Source organism: Drosophila virilis, chromosome X (genome assembly GCF_030788295.1).
Source record: "Drosophila virilis strain 15010-1051.87 chromosome X, Dvir_AGI_RSII-ME, whole genome shotgun sequence".
In the NCBI taxonomy this organism is placed as follows: Eukaryota; Metazoa; Arthropoda; class Insecta; order Diptera; family Drosophilidae; genus Drosophila; species Drosophila virilis.
The window spans coordinates 6,185,277-6,203,590 of NC_091543.1; the positions used below are offsets into that span (position 1 = coordinate 6,185,277).

Below are 18,314 nucleotides of genomic sequence, written 5' to 3' on the forward strand. Positions count from 1 at the left end.
GGAGACATCTCCTTTTGAAACGACATATCTTCTTGAATCCCGGAGAATATGGAGATATGTGGTTTCAAAACGACATACCTTCTTGAAACCCGGAGATCATGGAGATATCTCCTTTTGAAACGACATATCTTCTTCAATCCTGAAGATCATGGAGATAAGTCGTTTTGAAACGACATATCTTCTTGAATCCCGGAGATCATGGAGATATGTCGTTTTGAAACGACATATCTTCTTCAATCTCGAAGATCACGGAGATAAGTCGTTTTGAAACGACATAATTCTTGAATCCCGGAGATCATGGAGATATGTCGTTTTGAAACGACATATCTTCTTGAATCCCGGAGATCATGGAGAAATATGTTATGTCGTTTTGGAACGTCATATCTCCGCGCGGAGTTATGTCGTTTTGGAACGTCATATCTCCGCGCGGAGTTATGTCGTTTTGGAACGTCAAATCTCCGCGCGGAGTTATGTCGTTTTGGAACGACATATCTTCTTGAATCCCGCAGATCATGGAGACATCTCCTTTTGAAACGACATATCTTCTTGAATCCCGGAGAATATGGAGATATGTGGTTTCAAAACGACATACCTTCTTGAAACCCGGAGATCATGGAGATATCTCCTTTTGAAACGACATATCTTCTTCAATCCTGAAGATCATGGAGATAAGTCGTTTTGAAACGACATATCTTCTTGAATCCCGGAGATCATGGAGATATGTCGTTTTGAAACGACATATCTTCTTCAATCTCGAAGATCACGGAGATAAGTCGTTTTGAAACGACATAATTCTTGAATCCCGGAGATCATGGAGATATGTCGTTTTGAAACGACATATCTTCTTGAATCCCGGAGATCATGGAGAAATATGTTATGTCGTTTTGGAACATCATATCTCCGCGCGGAGTTATGTCGTTTTGGAACGTCATGTCTCCGCGCGGAGTTATGTCGTTTTGGAACGTCATATCTCCGCGCGGAGTTATGTCGTTTTGGAACGACATATCTTCTTGAATCCCGCAGATCATGGAGACATCTCCTTTTGAAACGACATATCTTCTTGAATCCCGGAGAATATGGAGATATGTGGTTTCAAAACGACATACCTTCTTGAAACCCGGAGATCATGGAGATATCTCCTTTTGAAACGACATATCTTCTTCAATCCTGAAGATCATGGAGATAAGTCGTTTTGAAACGACATATCTTCTTGAATCCCGGAGATCATGGAGATATGTCGTTTTGAAACGACATATCTTCTTCAATCTCGAAGATCACGGAGATAAGTCGTTTTGAAACGACATAATTCTTGAATCCCGGAGATCATGGAGATATGTCGTTTTGAAACGACATATCTTCTTCAATCCCGGAGAGATCATGGAGATATGTCGTTTCGAAACGACATATCTTCTTGAATCCCGGAGAATATGGAGATTGTCATTTTGAAACGACATATCTTCTTGAATCCCGGAGATCATGGAGATATGTCGTTTTGAAACGACATATCTTCTTGAATCCCGGAGATCATGGAGATATGTCGTTTTGAAACGACATATCTTCTTCAATCTCGAAGATCATGGAGATAAGTCGTTTTGAAACGACATAATTCTTGAATCCCGGAGATCATGGAGATATGTCGTTTTAAAACGACATATCTTCTTGAATCCCGGAGATCATGGAGATATGTCGTTTTGAAACGACATATCTTCATGAATCCCGGAGATCATGGAGATATGTCGTTTTGAAACGACATATCTTCTTGAATCCCGGAGAATATGGAGATTGTCATTTTGAAACGACATATCTTCTTGAATCCCGGAGATCATGGAGAAATATGTTATGTCGTTTTGGAACGTCATATCTCCGCGCGGAGTTTTAATTCATTTTGAAACGACATATCTTCTTGAATCCCGGAGATCATGGAGAAATATGTTATGTCGTTTTGGAACGTCATATCTCCGCGCGGAGTTATGTCGTTTTCGAACGTCATACCTCCGCGCGGAGTTATGTCGTTTTCGAACGTCATATCTTCGCGCGGAGTTATGTCGTTTTTGAACGTCATATCTCCGCGCGGAGTTATGTCGTTTTGGAACGTCATATCTCCGCGCGGAGTTATGTCGTTTTAGAACGTCATATCTCCGCGCGGAGTTATGTCGTTTTGGAACGTCATATCTCCGCGCGGAGTTATGTCGTTTTGGAACGACATATCTTCTTGAATCCCGCAGATCATGGAGACATCTCCTTTTGAAACGACATATCTTCTTAAATCCCGGAGATCATGGAGATATGTCGTTTTGAAACGACATATCTTCTTGAATCCCGGAGAATATGGAGATATGTGGTTTCAAAACGACATACCTTCTTGAAACCCGGAGATCATGGAGATATCTCCTTTTGAAACGACATATCTTCTTGAATCCCGGAGATCATGGAGATATGTCGTTTTGAAACGACATATCTTCTTGAATCCCGGAGATCATGGAGATATGTCGTTTTGAAACGACATATCTTCTTGAATCTCGGAGAATATGGAGATATGTGGTTTCAAAACGACATACCTTCTTGAAACCCTGAGATCATGGAGATATCTCCTTTTGAAACGACATATCTTCTTGAATCCCGGAGATCATGGAGATAAGTCGTTTTGAAACGACATATCTTCATGAATCCCGGAGATCATGGAGATATGTCGTTTTGAAACGAGATATCTTCTTCAATCCCGAAGATCATGGAGATAAGTCGTTTTGAAACGACATATCTTCATGAATCCCGGAGATCATGGAGATATGTCGTTTTGAAACGACATATCTTCTTCAATCTCGAAGATCATGGAGATAAGTCGTTTTGAAACGACATATCTTCATGAATCCCGGAGATCATGGAGATATGTCGTTTTGAAACGACATATCTTCTTGAATCTCGGAGAATATGGAGATATGTGGTTTCAAAACGACATACCTTCTTGAAACCCTGAGATCATGGAGATATCTCCTTTTGAAACGACATATCTTCTTGAATCCCGGAGATCATGGAGATAAGTCGTTTTGAAACGACATATCTTCATGAATCCCGGAGATCATGGAGATATGTCGTTTTGAAACGACATATCTTCTTGAATCCCGGAGATCATGGAGATATGTCGTTTTGAAACGAGATATCTTCTTCAATCCCGAAGATCATGGAGATAAGTCGTTTTGAAACGACATATCTTCATGAATCCCGGAGATCATGGAGATATGTCGTTTTGAAACGACATATCTTCTTCAATCTCGAAGATCATGGAGATAAGTCGTTTTGAAACGACATATCTTCATGAATCCCGGAGATCATGGAGATATGTCGTTTTGAAACGACATATCTTCTTGAATCTCGGAGAATATGGAGATATGTGGTTTCAAAACGACATACCTTCTTGAAACCCTGAGATCATGGAGATATCTCCTTTTGAAACGACATATCTTCTTGAATCCCGGAGATCATGGAGATATGTCGTTTTGAAACGACATATCTTCATGAATCCCGGAGATCATGGAGATATGTCGTTTTGAAACGACATATCTTCTTGAATCCCGGAGATCATGGAGATATGTCGTTTTGAAACGAGATATCTTCTTCAATCCCGAAGATCATGGAGATAAGTCGTTTTGAAACGACATATCTTCATGAATCCCGGAGATCATGGAGATATGTCGTTTTGAAACGACATATCTTCTTCAATCTCGAAGATCATGGAAATAAGTCGTTTTGAAACGACATAATTCTTGAATCCCGGAGATCATGGAGATATGTCGTTTTAAAACGACATATCTTCTTGAATCCCGGAGAATATGGAGATATGTCGTTTTGAAACGTTTTGTAACGATTTATCTTCTTGAATCCCGGAGATCATGGAGAAATATCTTCTTGAATCCCGGAGATCATGGAGATATGTCGTTTTGAAACGACATATCTTCTTGAATCCCGGAGATCATGGAGATACGTCGTTTTGAAACGACATATCTTCTTGAATCCCGGAGATCATGAAGATATGTCGTTTTGAAACGACATATCTTCTTGAATCCCGCAGATCAAGGAGATATCTCCTTTTGAAACGACATATCTTCTTGAATCCCGGAGATCATGGAGATATGTCGTTTTGAAACGACATATCTTCTTGAATCCCGGAGATCATGGAGATATGTCGTTTTGAAACGACATATCTTCTTGAATCCCGGAGATCATGGAAATAAGTCATGGAGAAATATCTTCTTGAATCCCGGAGATCATGGAGATATGTCGTTTTTAAACGACATATCTTCTTGAATCCCGCAGATCATGGAGATATCTCTTTTCGAAACGACATATCTTCTTGAATCCCGGAGATCATGGAGATATGTCGTTTTGAAACGACATATCTTCTTCAAGCCCGGAGAGATCATGGAGATATGTCGTTTCGAAACGACATATCTTCTTGAATCCCGGAGAATATGGAGATTGTCATTTTGAAACGACATATCTTCTTGAATCCCGGAGATCATGGAGAAATATGTTATGTCGTTTTGGAACGTCATATCTCCGCGCGGAGTTATGTCGTTTTGGAACGTCATATCTCCGCGCGGAGTTATGTCGTTTTGGAACGTCATATCTCCGCGCGGAGTTATGTCGTTTTGGAACGTCATATCTCCGCGCGGAGTAATGTCGTTTTGGAACGTCATATCTATGCGCGGAGTTATGTCGTTTTGGAACGTCATATCTCCGCGCGGAGTTATGTCGTTTTGGAACGTCATATCTCCGCGCGGAGTTATGTCGTTTTGGAACGTCATATCTCCGCGCGGAGTTATGTCGTTTTGGAACGACATATCTCCGCGCGGAGTTATGTCGTTTTGGAACGACATATCTTCTTGAATCCCGCAGATCATGGAGATATGTCGTTTTGAAACGACATATCTTCTTCAATCCCGGAGATCATGGAGATATGTCGTTTTGTAACGACATATCTTCTTGAATCCCGGAGAATATGGAGATTGTCGTTTTGTAACGACATATCTTCTTGAATCCCGGAGATCATGGAGAAATATCTTCTTGAATCCCGGAGATCATGGAGAAATATCTTCTTGAATCCCGGAGATCATGGAGATATGTTGTTTTGTAACGACATATCTTCTTGCATCCCGGAGATCATGGAGAAATATCTTCTTGAATCCCGGAGATCATGGAGATATGTCGTTTTGTAACGACATATCTTCTTGCATCCCGGAGATCATGGAGAAATATCTTCTTGAATCCCGGAGATCATGGAGATATGTCGTTTTGAAACGACATATCTTCTTCAATCCCGGAGATCATGGAGATATGTCGTTTTGTAACGACATATCTTCCTAAATCCCGGAGAATATGGAGATTGTCGTTTTGTAACGACATATCTTCTTGAATCCCAGAGATCATGGAGAAATATCTTCTTGAATCCCGGAGATCATGGAGAAATATCTTCTTGAATCCCGGAGATCATGGAGATATGTCGTTTTGTAACGACATATCTTCTTGCATCCCGGAGATCATGGAGAAATATCTTCTTGAATCCCGGAGATCATGGAGATATGTCGTTTTGAAACGACATATCTTCTTCAATCCCGGAGATCATGGAGATATGTCGTTTTGTAACGACATATCTTCTTGAATCCCGGAGAATATGGAGATTGTCATTTTGTTACGACATATCTTCTTGAATCCCGGAGATCATGGAGAAATATCTTCTTGCATCGCGGAGATCATGGAGATATGTCGTTTTGAAACGACATATCTTCTTGAATCCCGGAGAATATGGAGATATGTCGTTTTGAAACGTTTTGTAACGATTTATCTTCTTGAATCCCGGAGATCATGGAGAAATATCTTCTTGAATCCCGGAGATCATGGAGATATGTCGTTTTGAAACGACATATCTTCTTGAATCCCGGAGATCATGGAGATACGTCGTTTTGAAACGACATATCTTCTTGAATCCCGGAGATCATGAAGATATGTCGTTTTGAAACGACATATCTTCTTGAATCCCGCAGATCAAGGAGATATCTCCTTTTGAAACGACATATCTTCTTGAATCCCGGAGATCATGGAGATATGTCGTTTTGAAACGACATATCTTCTTGAATCCCGGAGATCATGGAGATTTGTCGTTTTGAAACGACATAATTCTTGAATCCCGGAGATCATGGAGATATGTCGTTTTGAAACGACATATCTTCTTGAATCCCGGAGATCATGGAAATAAGTCATGGAGAAATATCTTCTTGAATCCCGGAGATCATGGAGATATGTCGTTTTTAAACGACATATCTTCTTGAATCCCGCAGATCATGGAGATATCTCTTTTCGAAACGACATATCTTCTTGAATCCCGGAGATCATGGAGATATGTCGTTTTGAAACGACATATCTTCTTCAAGCCCGGAGAGATCATGGAGATATGTCGTTTCGAAACGACATATCTTCTTGAATCCCGGAGAATATGGAGATTGTCATTTTGAAACGACATATCTTCTTGAATCCCGGAGATCATGGAGACATATGTTATGTCGTTTTGGAACGTCATATCTCCGCGCGGAGTTATGTCGTTTTGGAACGTCATATCTCCGCGCGGAGTTATGTCGTTTTGGAACGTCATATCTCCGCGCGGAGTTATGTCGTTTTGGAACGTCATATCTCCGCGCGGAGTTATGTCGTTTTGGAACGTCATATCTATGCGCGGAGTTATGTCGTTTTGGAACGTCATATCTCCGCGCGGAGTTATGTCGTTTTGGAACGACATATCTTCTTGAATCCCGCAGATCATGGAGATATGTCGTTTTGAAACGACATATCTTCTTCAATCCCGGAGATCATGGAGATATGTCGTTTTGTAACGACATATCTTCTTGAATCCCGGAGAATATGGAGATTGTCGTTTTGTAACGACATATCTTCTTGAATCCCGGAGATCATGGAGAAATATCTTCTTGAATCCCGGAGATCATGGAGAAATATCTTCTTGAATCCCGGAGATCATGGAGATATGTTGTTTTGTAACGACATATCTTCTTGCATCCCGGAGATCATGGAGAAATATCTTCTTGAATCCCGGAGATCATGGAGATATGTCGTTTTGAAACGACATATCTTCTTCAATCCCGGAGATCATGGAGATATGTCGTTTTGTAACAACATATTTTCTTAAATCCCGGAGAATATGGAGATTGTCGTTTTTTTACGACATATCTTCTTGAATCCCGGAGATCATGGAGAAATATCTTCTTGCATCGCGGAGATCATGGAGATATGTCGTTTTGAAACGACATATCTTCTTGAATCCCGGAGAGATCATGGGGATATGTCGTTTTGAAACGACATATCTTCTTGAATCCCGGAGAATATGGAGATATGTCGTTTTGAAACGTTTTGTAACGATTTATCTTCTTGAATCCCGGAGATCGTGGAGAAATATCTTCTTGAATCCCGGAGATCATGGAGATACGTCGTTTTGAAACGACATATCTTCTTGAATCCCGGAGATCATGGAGATACGTCGTTTTGAAACGACATATCTTCTTGAATCCCGGAGATCATGGAGAAATATCTTCTAGAATCCCGGAGGTCATGGAGATATGTCGTTTTGAAACGACATATCTTCTTGAATCCCGGAGATCATGAAGATATGTCGTTTTGAAACGACATATCTTCTTGAATCCCGGAGATCATGGAGAAATATCTTCTTGAATCCCGGAGATCATGGAGATATGTCGTTTTGAAACGACATATCTTCTTCAATCCCGGAGAGATCATGGAGATATGTCGTTTCGAAACGACATATCTTCTTGAATCCCGGAGAATATGGAGATTGTCATTTTGAAACGACATATCTTCTTGAATCCCGGAGATCATGGAGAAATATGTTATGTCGTTTTGGAACGTCATATCTCCGCGCGGAGTTATGTCGTTTTGGAACGTCATATCTCCGCGCGGAGTTATGTCGTTTTGGAACGTCATATCTCCGCGCGGAGTTATGTCGTTTTGGAACGTCATATCTCCGCGCGGAGTTATGTCGTTTTGGAACGTCATATCTCCGCGCGGAGTTATGTCGTTTTGGAACGTCATATCTCCGCGCGGAGTTATGTCGTTTTGGAACGTCATATCTCCGCGCGGAGTTATGTCGTTTTGGAACGTCATATCTCCGCGCGGAGTTATGTCGTTTTGGAACGACATATCTTCTTGAATCCCGCAGATCATGGAGACATCTCCTTTTGAAACGACATATCTTCTTGAATCCTGGAGATCATGGAGATATGTAGTTTTGAAACGACATATCTTCTTGAATCCCGAAGAATATGGAGATATGTCGTTTTGAAACGACATATCTTCTTGAATCCCGGAGAATATGGAGATATGTCGTTTTGAAACGACATATCTTATTGAATCCCGGAGATCATGGAGATATGTCGTTTTGATACGACATATCTTCTTGAATCCCGGAGATCATGGAGATATCTCCTTTTGAAACGACATATCTTCTTGAATCCCGGAGATCATGGAGATATGTCGTTTTGAAACGACATATCTTCTTGAATCCCGGAGAATATGGAGATATGTGGTTTCAAAACGACATACCTTCTTGAAACCCGGAGATCATGAAGATATATCGTTTTGAAACGACATATCTTCTTGAATCCCGGAGATCATGGAGATATGTCGTTTTATAACGACATATCTTCTTGAATCCCGCAGATCATGGAGATATCTTCTTTTGAAACGACATATCTTCTTGAATCCCGGAGATCATGGATATAGTCGTTTTGTAACGACATATTTTCTTGAATCCCGGAGATCATGGAGAAATATCTTCTTGAATCCCGGAGATCATGGAGATATGTCGTTTTGAAGCGACATATCTTCTTCAATCCCGGAGATCATGGAGATATGTCGTTTTGTAACGACATATCTTCTAGAATCCCGGGGAGATCATGGAGATATGTCGTTTTGAAACGACATATCTTCTTCAATCCCGGAGAGATCATGGAGATATGTCGTTTTGTAACGACATATTTTCTTGAATCCCGGAGATCATGGAGAAATATCTTCTTGAATCCCGGAGATCATGGAGATATGTCGTTTTGAAACGACATATCTTCTTGAATCCCGGAGAATATGGGGATATGTCGTTTTGAAACGTTTTGTAACGACATATCTTCTTGAATCCCGGAGATCATGGAGAAATATCTTCTTGAATCCCGGCGATCATGGAGATATGGCGCTTTGTAACGACATATCTTCTTGCATCCCGGAGATCATGGAGATATGTCGTTTTGAAACGACATATCTTCTTCAATCCCGGAGATCATGGAGAAATGTCGTTTTGAAACGACATATCTTCTTGAATCCCGGAGGGATCATGGAGATATCTCCTTTTGAAACGACATATCTTCTGGAATCCCGGAGATCATGGAGATATGTCGTTTTGAAACGACATATCTTCTTCAATCCCGGAGGTCATGGAGATATGTCGTTTTGTAACGACATATCTTCTTGAATCCCGGAGATCATGTAGAAATATCTTCTTGAATCCCGGAGATCATGGAGATATGTCGTTTTGAAACGACATATCTTCTTCAATCCCGGAGATCATGGAGAAATATCTTCTTGAATCCCGGAGATCATGGAGATATGTCGTTTTGAAGCGACATATCTTCTTCAATCCCGGAGATCATGGAGATATGTCGTTTTGTAACGACATATCTTCTAGAATCCCGGGGAGATCGTGGAGATATGTCGTTTTGAAACGACATATCTTCTTCAATCCCGGAGAGATCATGGAGATATGTCGTTTTGAAACGACATATCTTCTTGAATCCCGCAGATCATGGAGATATCTCCTTTTGAAACGACATATCTTCTTGAATCCCGGAGATCATGGAGATATGTCGTTTTGAAACGACATATCTTCTTGAATCCCGGAGATCATGGAGAAATATCTTCTTGAATCCCGGAGATCATGGAGATATGTCGTTTTGAAACGACATATCTCCATGATCTCCGGGATTCAAGAATTATGTCGTTTCAAAACGCCATTTCTCCATGATCTCCGGGATTCAAGAAGATATGTCGTTTCAAAAGGAGATATCTCCACGATCTGCGGGATTCAAGAAGATATGTCGTTTCAAAACGACAATCTCCATATTCTCCGGGATTCAAGAAGAAACGTTTCGAAACGACATATCTCCATGATCTCTCCGGGATTGAAGAAGATATGTCGTTTCAAAACGACATATCTCCATGATCTCCGGGATTCAAGAATTATGTCGTTTCAAAACGACTTATCTCCATGATCTGCGGGATTCAAGAAGATATGTCGTTTTAAAACGACATAACTCCGCGGGGAGATATGACGTTTCGAAACGACATAACTCCTTCCAAATCATCACGTTTTTTTCCAAAATCGATGTGGGTGCGAAAATCGAAACTTTTCTGATGATTGACCAAAAATCGATTAGTTTGTAGACTCAACCTTTTTTTATGATTAAATTCAATATATCTAGGCCTAATAATGTCCGATTTTGGAATGATGTACCATTTTTGACTCGTAATGATCAATACTATCGATTTGCGTTCAAAAATTGAATATCTAAATTTTGACCAAAATCGACCAAAAAAGCAAGGGGTAACATCACGTTTTTTCTTAAAATCGGGGCCGGTTCGAAAATCAAAACTTTTTTGATAGTTTTTCTTGAATATCTCGGGTAAAAATCGTCTGATTTCAGAGTTTTATACCTTTTTCAATTTATACGGATCCCTAATTTCAATTCACATTCAAACAAATCAAAAATCGATGGCTCAAAAAAAGTTGTTGACCTAAAATCGATTAGTTTGTAGAGTCAACCTTTTTTATGATTTTATTGAATATCTCGGCCAAATAATGTCCGATTTTGGAATGATGTACCATTTTTGATTCGTAAGGATCAATACTATCGATTAGCGTTCAAAAATTGAAAGTCTAAATTTTGACCAAAATCGACCAAACAAGCAAGGGGTAACATCACGTTTTTTCTTAAAATCGGGGTCGGTTCGAAAATCAAAACTTTTTTGATAGTTTTTTTTGAATATCTCGGGTGAATATCGTCTGATTTCAGAGTTTTATACCTTTTTCAATTTGTACGGATCCCTACTTTCAATTTGTATTCAAACAAATCAAAAATCGATGGCTAGAAAAAAGTTGTTGGCCAAAAATCGATTCGTTTGTAAAGTCAACCTTTTATCATGATTTTATTGAAAATCACGGCCATAATGTCCGTTTCAAACAAATTAATCATCGATGGGTTGACAAATGTTGTTGACAAAAAACCGATTCGTTCGTAAATTCAAACTCTTTGATGATTTTGTGGAATATTTCCGTCAAAAAATGTTCGATTTTGGAATTTTATACCATTTATACCATACCAAAAAAGGAATCCAAAATTTTGACCCAAATAGACGTTTTTTTTTCGAAATAGAGGTCGGTGTGGACATCGAAAACTTTTCTCGGGAAATAGCTCCGCGCGGAGATATGATGTTGCAAAACGACATAACTCCGCGCGGAGATATGACGTTCCAAAACGACATAACTCCACGCGGAGATATGACGTTCCAAAACGACATAACTCCGCGCGGAGATACGACGTTTCAAAACGACATAACTCCGCGCGGAGATATGACGTTCCAAAACGACATAACTCCGCGCGGTGATATGACGTTCCAAAACGACATAACTCCGCGCGGAGATATGACGTTCCAAAACGACATAACTCCGCGCGGAGATATGACGTTCCAAAACGACATAACTCCGCGCGGAGATATGACGTTCCAAAACGACATAACTCCGCGCGGAGATCGGTTCGAAAATCAAAACTTTTTTGATAGTTTTTTTTGAATATCTCGGGTGAATATCGTCTGATTTCAGAGTTTTATACCTTTTTCAATTTGTACGGATCCCTACTTTCAATTTGTATTCAAACAAATCAAAAATCGATGGCTAGAAAAAAGTTGTTGGCCAAAAATCGATTCGTTTGTAAAGTCAACCTTTTATCATGATTTTATTGAAAATCACGGCCATAATGTCCGTTTCAAACAAATTAATCATCGATGGGTTGACAAATGTTGTTGACAAAAAACCGATTCGTTCGTAAATTCAAACTCTTTGATGATTTTGTGGAATATTTCCGTCAAAAAATGTTCGATTTTGGAATTTTATACCATTTATACCATACCAAAAAAGGAATCCAAAATTTTGACCCAAATAGACGTTTTTTTTTCGAAATAGAGGTCGGTGTGGATATCGAAAACTTTTCTCGGGAAATAGCTCCGCGCGGAGATATGATGTTGCAAAACGACATAACTCCGCGCGGAGATATGACGTTCCAAAACGACATAACTCCACGCGGAGATATGACGTTCCAAAACGAAATAACTCCGTGCGGAGATAGGACGTTCCAAAACGACATAACTCCGCGCGGAGATACGACGTTTCAAAACGACATAACTCCGCGCGGAGATATGACGTTCCAAAACGACATAACTCCGCGCGGTGATATGACGTTCCAAAACGACATAACTCCGCGCGGAGATATGACGTTCCAAAACGACATAACTCCGCGCGGAGATATGACGTTCCAAAACGACATAACTCCGCGCGGAGATCGGTTCGAAAATCAAAACTTTTTTGATAGTTTTTTTTGAATATCTCGGGTGAATATCGTCTGATTTCAGAGTTTTATACCTTTTTCAATTTGTACGGATCCCTACTTTCAATTTGTATTCAAACAAATCAAAAATCGATGGCTAGAAAAAAGTTGTTGGCCAAAAATCGATTCGTTTGTAAAGTCAACCTTTTATCATGATTTTATTGAAAATCACGGCCATAATGTCCGTTTCAAACAAATTAATCATCGATGGGTTGACAAATGTTGTTGACAAAAAACCGATTCGTTCGTAAATTCAAACTCTTTGATGATTTTGTGGAATATTTCCGTCAAAAAATGTTCGATTTTGGAATTTTATACTATTTATACCATACCAAAAAAGGAATCCAAAATTTTGACCCAAATAGACGTTTTTTTTTCGAAATAGAGGTCGGTGTGGACATCGAAAACTTTTCTCGGGAAATAGCTCCGCGCGGAGATATGATGTTGCAAAACGACATAACTCCGCGCGGAGATATGACGTTCCAAAACGACATAACTCCACGCGGAGATATGACGTTCCAAAACGACATAACTCCGCGCGGAGATATCACGTTCCAAAACGACATAACTCCGCGCGGTGATATGACGTTCCAAAACGACATAACTCCGCGTGGAGATATGACGTTCCAAAACGACATAACTCCGCGCGGAGATATGACGTTCAAAAACGACATAGCTTCACGCGGAGATATGACGTTCTAAAACGACATAACTCCGCGCGGAGATATGAAGTTCCAAAACGACATAACTCCGCGCGGAGATATGACGTTCAATACGACATAACTCCGCGCGAGATATGACGTTCCAAAGCGATTTCTCCATGATCTCCGGGATTCAAGAAGATATGTCGTTTCAAAACGACACATCTCCATGATCTCTCCGGGATTGAAGAAGATATGTCGTTTCAAAACGACATATCTCCATGATCTCCGGGATTCAAGAATTATGTCGTTTCAAAACGACATAACTCCGCGCGGAGATATGACGTTCTAAAACGACATAACTCCGCGCGGAGATATGAAGTTCCAAAGCGACATAACTCCGCGCGGAGATATGACGTTCCAAAGCGACATAACTCCGCGCGGAGATATGACGTTCCAAAGCGACATAACTCCGCGCGGAGATATGACGTTCCAAAGCGACATAACTCCGCGCGGAGATATGACGTTCCAAAGCGACATAACTCCGCGCGGAGATATGACGTTCCAAAGCGACATAACTCCGCGCGGAGATATGACGTTCCAAAGCGACATAACTCCGCGCGGAGATATGACGTTCCAAAACGACATAACTCCGCGCGGAGATATGACGTTCTAAAACGACATAACTCCGCGCGGAGATATGACGTTCCAAAACGACATGACTCCGCGCGGAGATATGACGTTCTAAAACGACATAACTCCGCGCGGAGATATGACGTTCCAAAACGACATGACTCCGCGCGGAGATAATGTCCGATTTTGGAATTTTATAACACTTTGGACTCGATTAGCATTAAAAAATTAGAAATCTAAATTTTGAACCCAATTGCCAAAAATACAAGGGGTTACATCCCGTTTTTTTTTTTTTTTTGCGAAATCGGGGTTCTAACACAAGTCAAACATTAATTGATAATTTTTTTTAATATCTCCCAATTGCATCTACCCGCATCGAAACATTACGGGATCCAATTTAGTATTCGGGACATGGGATCATTTGGTATTCCGAAGGAATTTCCGATAATTCCGTGGCCGAATATCGATAACTATTCAAATACAACTCATATTTACTTAATGTTTTTCAAGATTTTTTTTTGTTATATTTTTATTAAATACATTTCGTTTCATTTTTCTTGTTGTTTATTAAATTTGTATGCATTTGTTGCTGTTCATTGTGTTCATCTCTCATTATTTTATGAATGTATAATTATTTCTCATTTGTATTGATTTATTTTAATTCTGGTGTTTTTCGGTTTACTTATAGTTTGACACATACATACATACGCCTGTGGGCTATGTATGTGTGCATGACAGTAATAGAATGCCTCAGAGAGAGAGAGAGAGAGAAAGAGAACGAGCAAGATGAAGAGAAAGAGAGAGGGATATAAACAGCGAACTCCAGTTGGAATCGAATCAAGAACTAAACAAAAGTTCAAGTTTCCACTCGGATTAAGTAAATATTTCGATTCTGCTGCAATCCCACATGCCTCGCTGTGTTCACACCACTCTCTGGCTCATTAACCTCTCGCATTCCTGCTGCTCTGCTCTTAGATATTCTAGCTACTGCTGTGTACTTTACTGCCTACTGCTGGAAGCCTCAAAAAATTGTTGCTATACTTAAGATTTGCGTTTACTGTTACTGTGATTTTCACTGTCTCAATTTTGACTGCTATTTGCTATTTGATGTGAAATGGAAATCTTATGCATAGAAATTGCAAATAAAATCATATATTGGATCGTATAGTTTGTATATATTAAATATAAATATGTATTTACAAAAGCCGTTTACAACTTGCAGCTGGACCAAGCTAAGCTGTGTGCACACCCATCTAGGTGTGAACAAGCTAAACTCAATATATATATATATATATATATGTACTATATATATATAATATGTATGTATATATGCACTCGATGTGTGTGTGTGTGTGTGTGTGGGTGTTTGCTCTCTTTCTAACTCTAGACAGTGCTGCATAACGTAAGGCTTAAAAGTGTGTGAAGAACAAAATCAGTATTGAAAAAGGTCTGCTTATTGCACAGCGTTGTCAGACTTAAAGTATAAGTATTACAAATTAGGTAACAAATAACACAAATTGCTAGTCATAAAAATAGGCATACAATAATAATATTAATAATAATAATACTTAAATATTTTGGCACACATAAAACATAATTTGCATTGGAAATCATAACTGTTAAATGATATAATAGATATTTTACGTCGTTTATTGCACATATATAGATAATGCTGTCACATCTGACAAAATACTTGATCTTCTCTTTTCTTTTCGTTTTCGATTTCGTTTTGTTTTTGTTTTTCTTTCTTGTTTGCTCTGGAACCAAAAAACCATTGACTGCTCTTTAATATTGTGTGTTGTATATATATATATATATATATATATATATATATATATATATATATATATATACATATATACATATAATAATATATATATATTATATAAATAGTAAGAATATATACGTATATATTAATATATATCTTTCATAATATGCTTAGTTAGCCCGTATTTAACTTTTCTCATTCTACATATTAGAAACTAACACTTAAAACCGACATTTTCATATGCGTTGCTATATCCTTGCCATCCGATATCGATATTGCTGTCGGTTATCGATAACGTTATCAATTATCGATAACGTTACACATCGCTCTATCGAATTCTACTCATATCCAATAATCAAAAGCGCTTTGAGCGTTCTACTTTTGCATGCCTGGCCTAAAACTAGGAAAAAAAATACGTTTGCGTTGCCCGCCTCTAGATAAGTTACGATAAATCTAACTATCGATTTGTATGATCGATAGACATGTATATATATATATATTAGTTTGGAACATAAAATTAATCAACAAATTTGTTTCCTTGGAATTGCTGTCCCGCTTCAAAGAAAACAAAAATAAAAAAAAAAAACAGACGAGAAAAGCGCAAATCCTAAACAGTTTAATCTCTTCATCGTGTAAACGTGCCGTGTAAACGGGGCAAAAAGAGTTCGTGATCGGTGTGTAAGTGTGTGAGAGTGTATGCTACGTAGTATTCTTAGACTTTGCAAGTATTTAATATACGCGTGATAATCGCTAGCTACGAATAGATACCAAATTCTGTGTGCTACGATTGCACTTATCGTGAATTACGAGATTCGTGTTAACATGTTTACATCCAAACAACAAAAAACTAAAAGAAAAACCGTGTACTACGACTAGCAACTGTCAAGTGCTCCGTTGTATTAGATCTAGGTAGAGTATATGTATATATATATATATGTATATCATGTATATATATAATGTGTATAAATAATTCATTTGGTTTATGCGATTTGCCTTTTTCTCGTATTGTCTGAAAGTGCTACGTACTTTGCTCTTTTTTCTTCTTAATGTTTCTTTTAACACTAAGCTATATAGTTCGTGTTTCGTAATACCCTTCTCTAGCTTTAACTCATTTGCTTTTTTGTGTACCGTGTGTGTTTGTTTGGTGTGTTTGATCCAAATGAAAAGTTAGAGCCTAACAGAAGTTGGTGAGTAGAAACAATATAAGTTAAGACTAGAGCATATAACTAGTGCATACCACTCGTCACACTGTATATATATATATATATATATATGTATATATATATATATATATGTATGATATATAGTATATAGTATCTAGTATATATAGTATATAGCTGTATGCCACTTGGAGAAATAATGTGGTTTCATTTTCGTTTTATAGGCTATCAATATGTATGTGGAATTCTCTGCTGTAACAGTTAACATTTAACAGCCAACAGTTAACAGTTAATGGCTCTGTTAACCCCATTAACAGCTGTCATTTACAGCAGCTGCGCTATAACCGGCTCTATGAGACACATGTGCTCCGCTCCGCGCACCGGCAACCGATTCAGGCAGAAGTGTCTGATCATATCGGGCACCGTCTCGAAGGGTCGACTGAACTGGCCCAGAATGTATTGGCCGGCCTCGTTGCGTTGGATACGCATATGCATAAAGCCCTTGGCGCCTCTGAGAGCGAGCGAGAGAGAGAGAGAGAGAGAAAGCAATAGATTAACATATTTGATCATATCAGATCTACTATTATTTGATAGCCTACTTGAGTGACAGGGAGTAGTCCTGCTTGGTGGACTCGCAGTTGCGCACCAGAAATGAGCCCTCGGCCAGGGGACGCAGCGTTGTCTCCGCCTCAATGCGCGTGATGGCGCCGTGGTACCAGCTAGAGAGAGACAGAGAGAGAGAGAGAGTATTAGCATAACTCAAGACACTTAAGGCAATACTATTCATTATTTTCGGTTAAAAGTCAAATGTCAACTGTTAGCAGAGAACAATTAACAGAGAACAGATTACAGCTAACAGACAACAGTTAAAAGCGTACAGTTAACACTTAACGGCTAACAGCTCTGTTAAATGGTTAGCCCAATACGGAAAAGAGAGAGACAAAGAGAGAGGGAGAAACTCGAACGCACCCCTGACGCTCCAGTGGGATGGTCACATCAATGAGATCGACAGCCGTTACGTAGCCCTGGCACAGATTCATGTTCAGCTCTTTGTGGCTGCTCAAGCCGCGCAGATCGAGACTCCCAAACTGTTTGTTCACCTGACGCGGCTCGTTGAGATTCAAAGTGAGATTCTGACGGAAAAGCGTCGTGTCTGCAAAGATGAAGAGGCAGATATATATATAGAAAGAGAAAGGGAAAGAGAGAAAGAGAGAGAAAGAGACAGAGACAGAGACAGAAAGAAAGAATGTGTGTTAGAGATAAGAAAATTGTACTTGAAAAGAATATTTTTTGGAAATAAAAGCAATTTTAATTTAAATGAATTGAAAGTGTAATTAAATGGATAGATTAAAGGGGAGAGAGAGAGAGCGAGAGGGGAAGAAAGAGCGGC

The 18,314-nt window shown here is 39.3% G+C and overlaps 1 protein-coding gene across 4 annotated transcripts in view; it reads right to left on the bottom strand.

The window, feature by feature from the left end:
- Nucleotides 1-15,904: 15,904 nt before the first annotated feature.
- Nucleotides 15,905-18,314, bottom strand: part of hwt (heavyweight) — a 72,562-nt gene continuing 70,152 nt past the window's right edge. For all 4 annotated transcript variants that reach the window (XM_070211231.1, XM_070211233.1, XM_070211232.1 and 1 more), the window contains 3 exons: nucleotides 17,894-18,077; nucleotides 17,524-17,643; nucleotides 15,905-17,435 (listed from right to left, as the gene is read on the bottom strand). In XM_070211231.1, coding sequence (XP_070067332.1) covers nucleotides 17,249-17,435; nucleotides 17,524-17,643; nucleotides 17,894-18,077 — 491 coding nt within the window. In that variant the 3' untranslated portion in view covers nucleotides 15,905-17,248. The remainder of the gene's footprint in view (nucleotides 17,436-17,523; nucleotides 17,644-17,893; nucleotides 18,078-18,314) is intronic.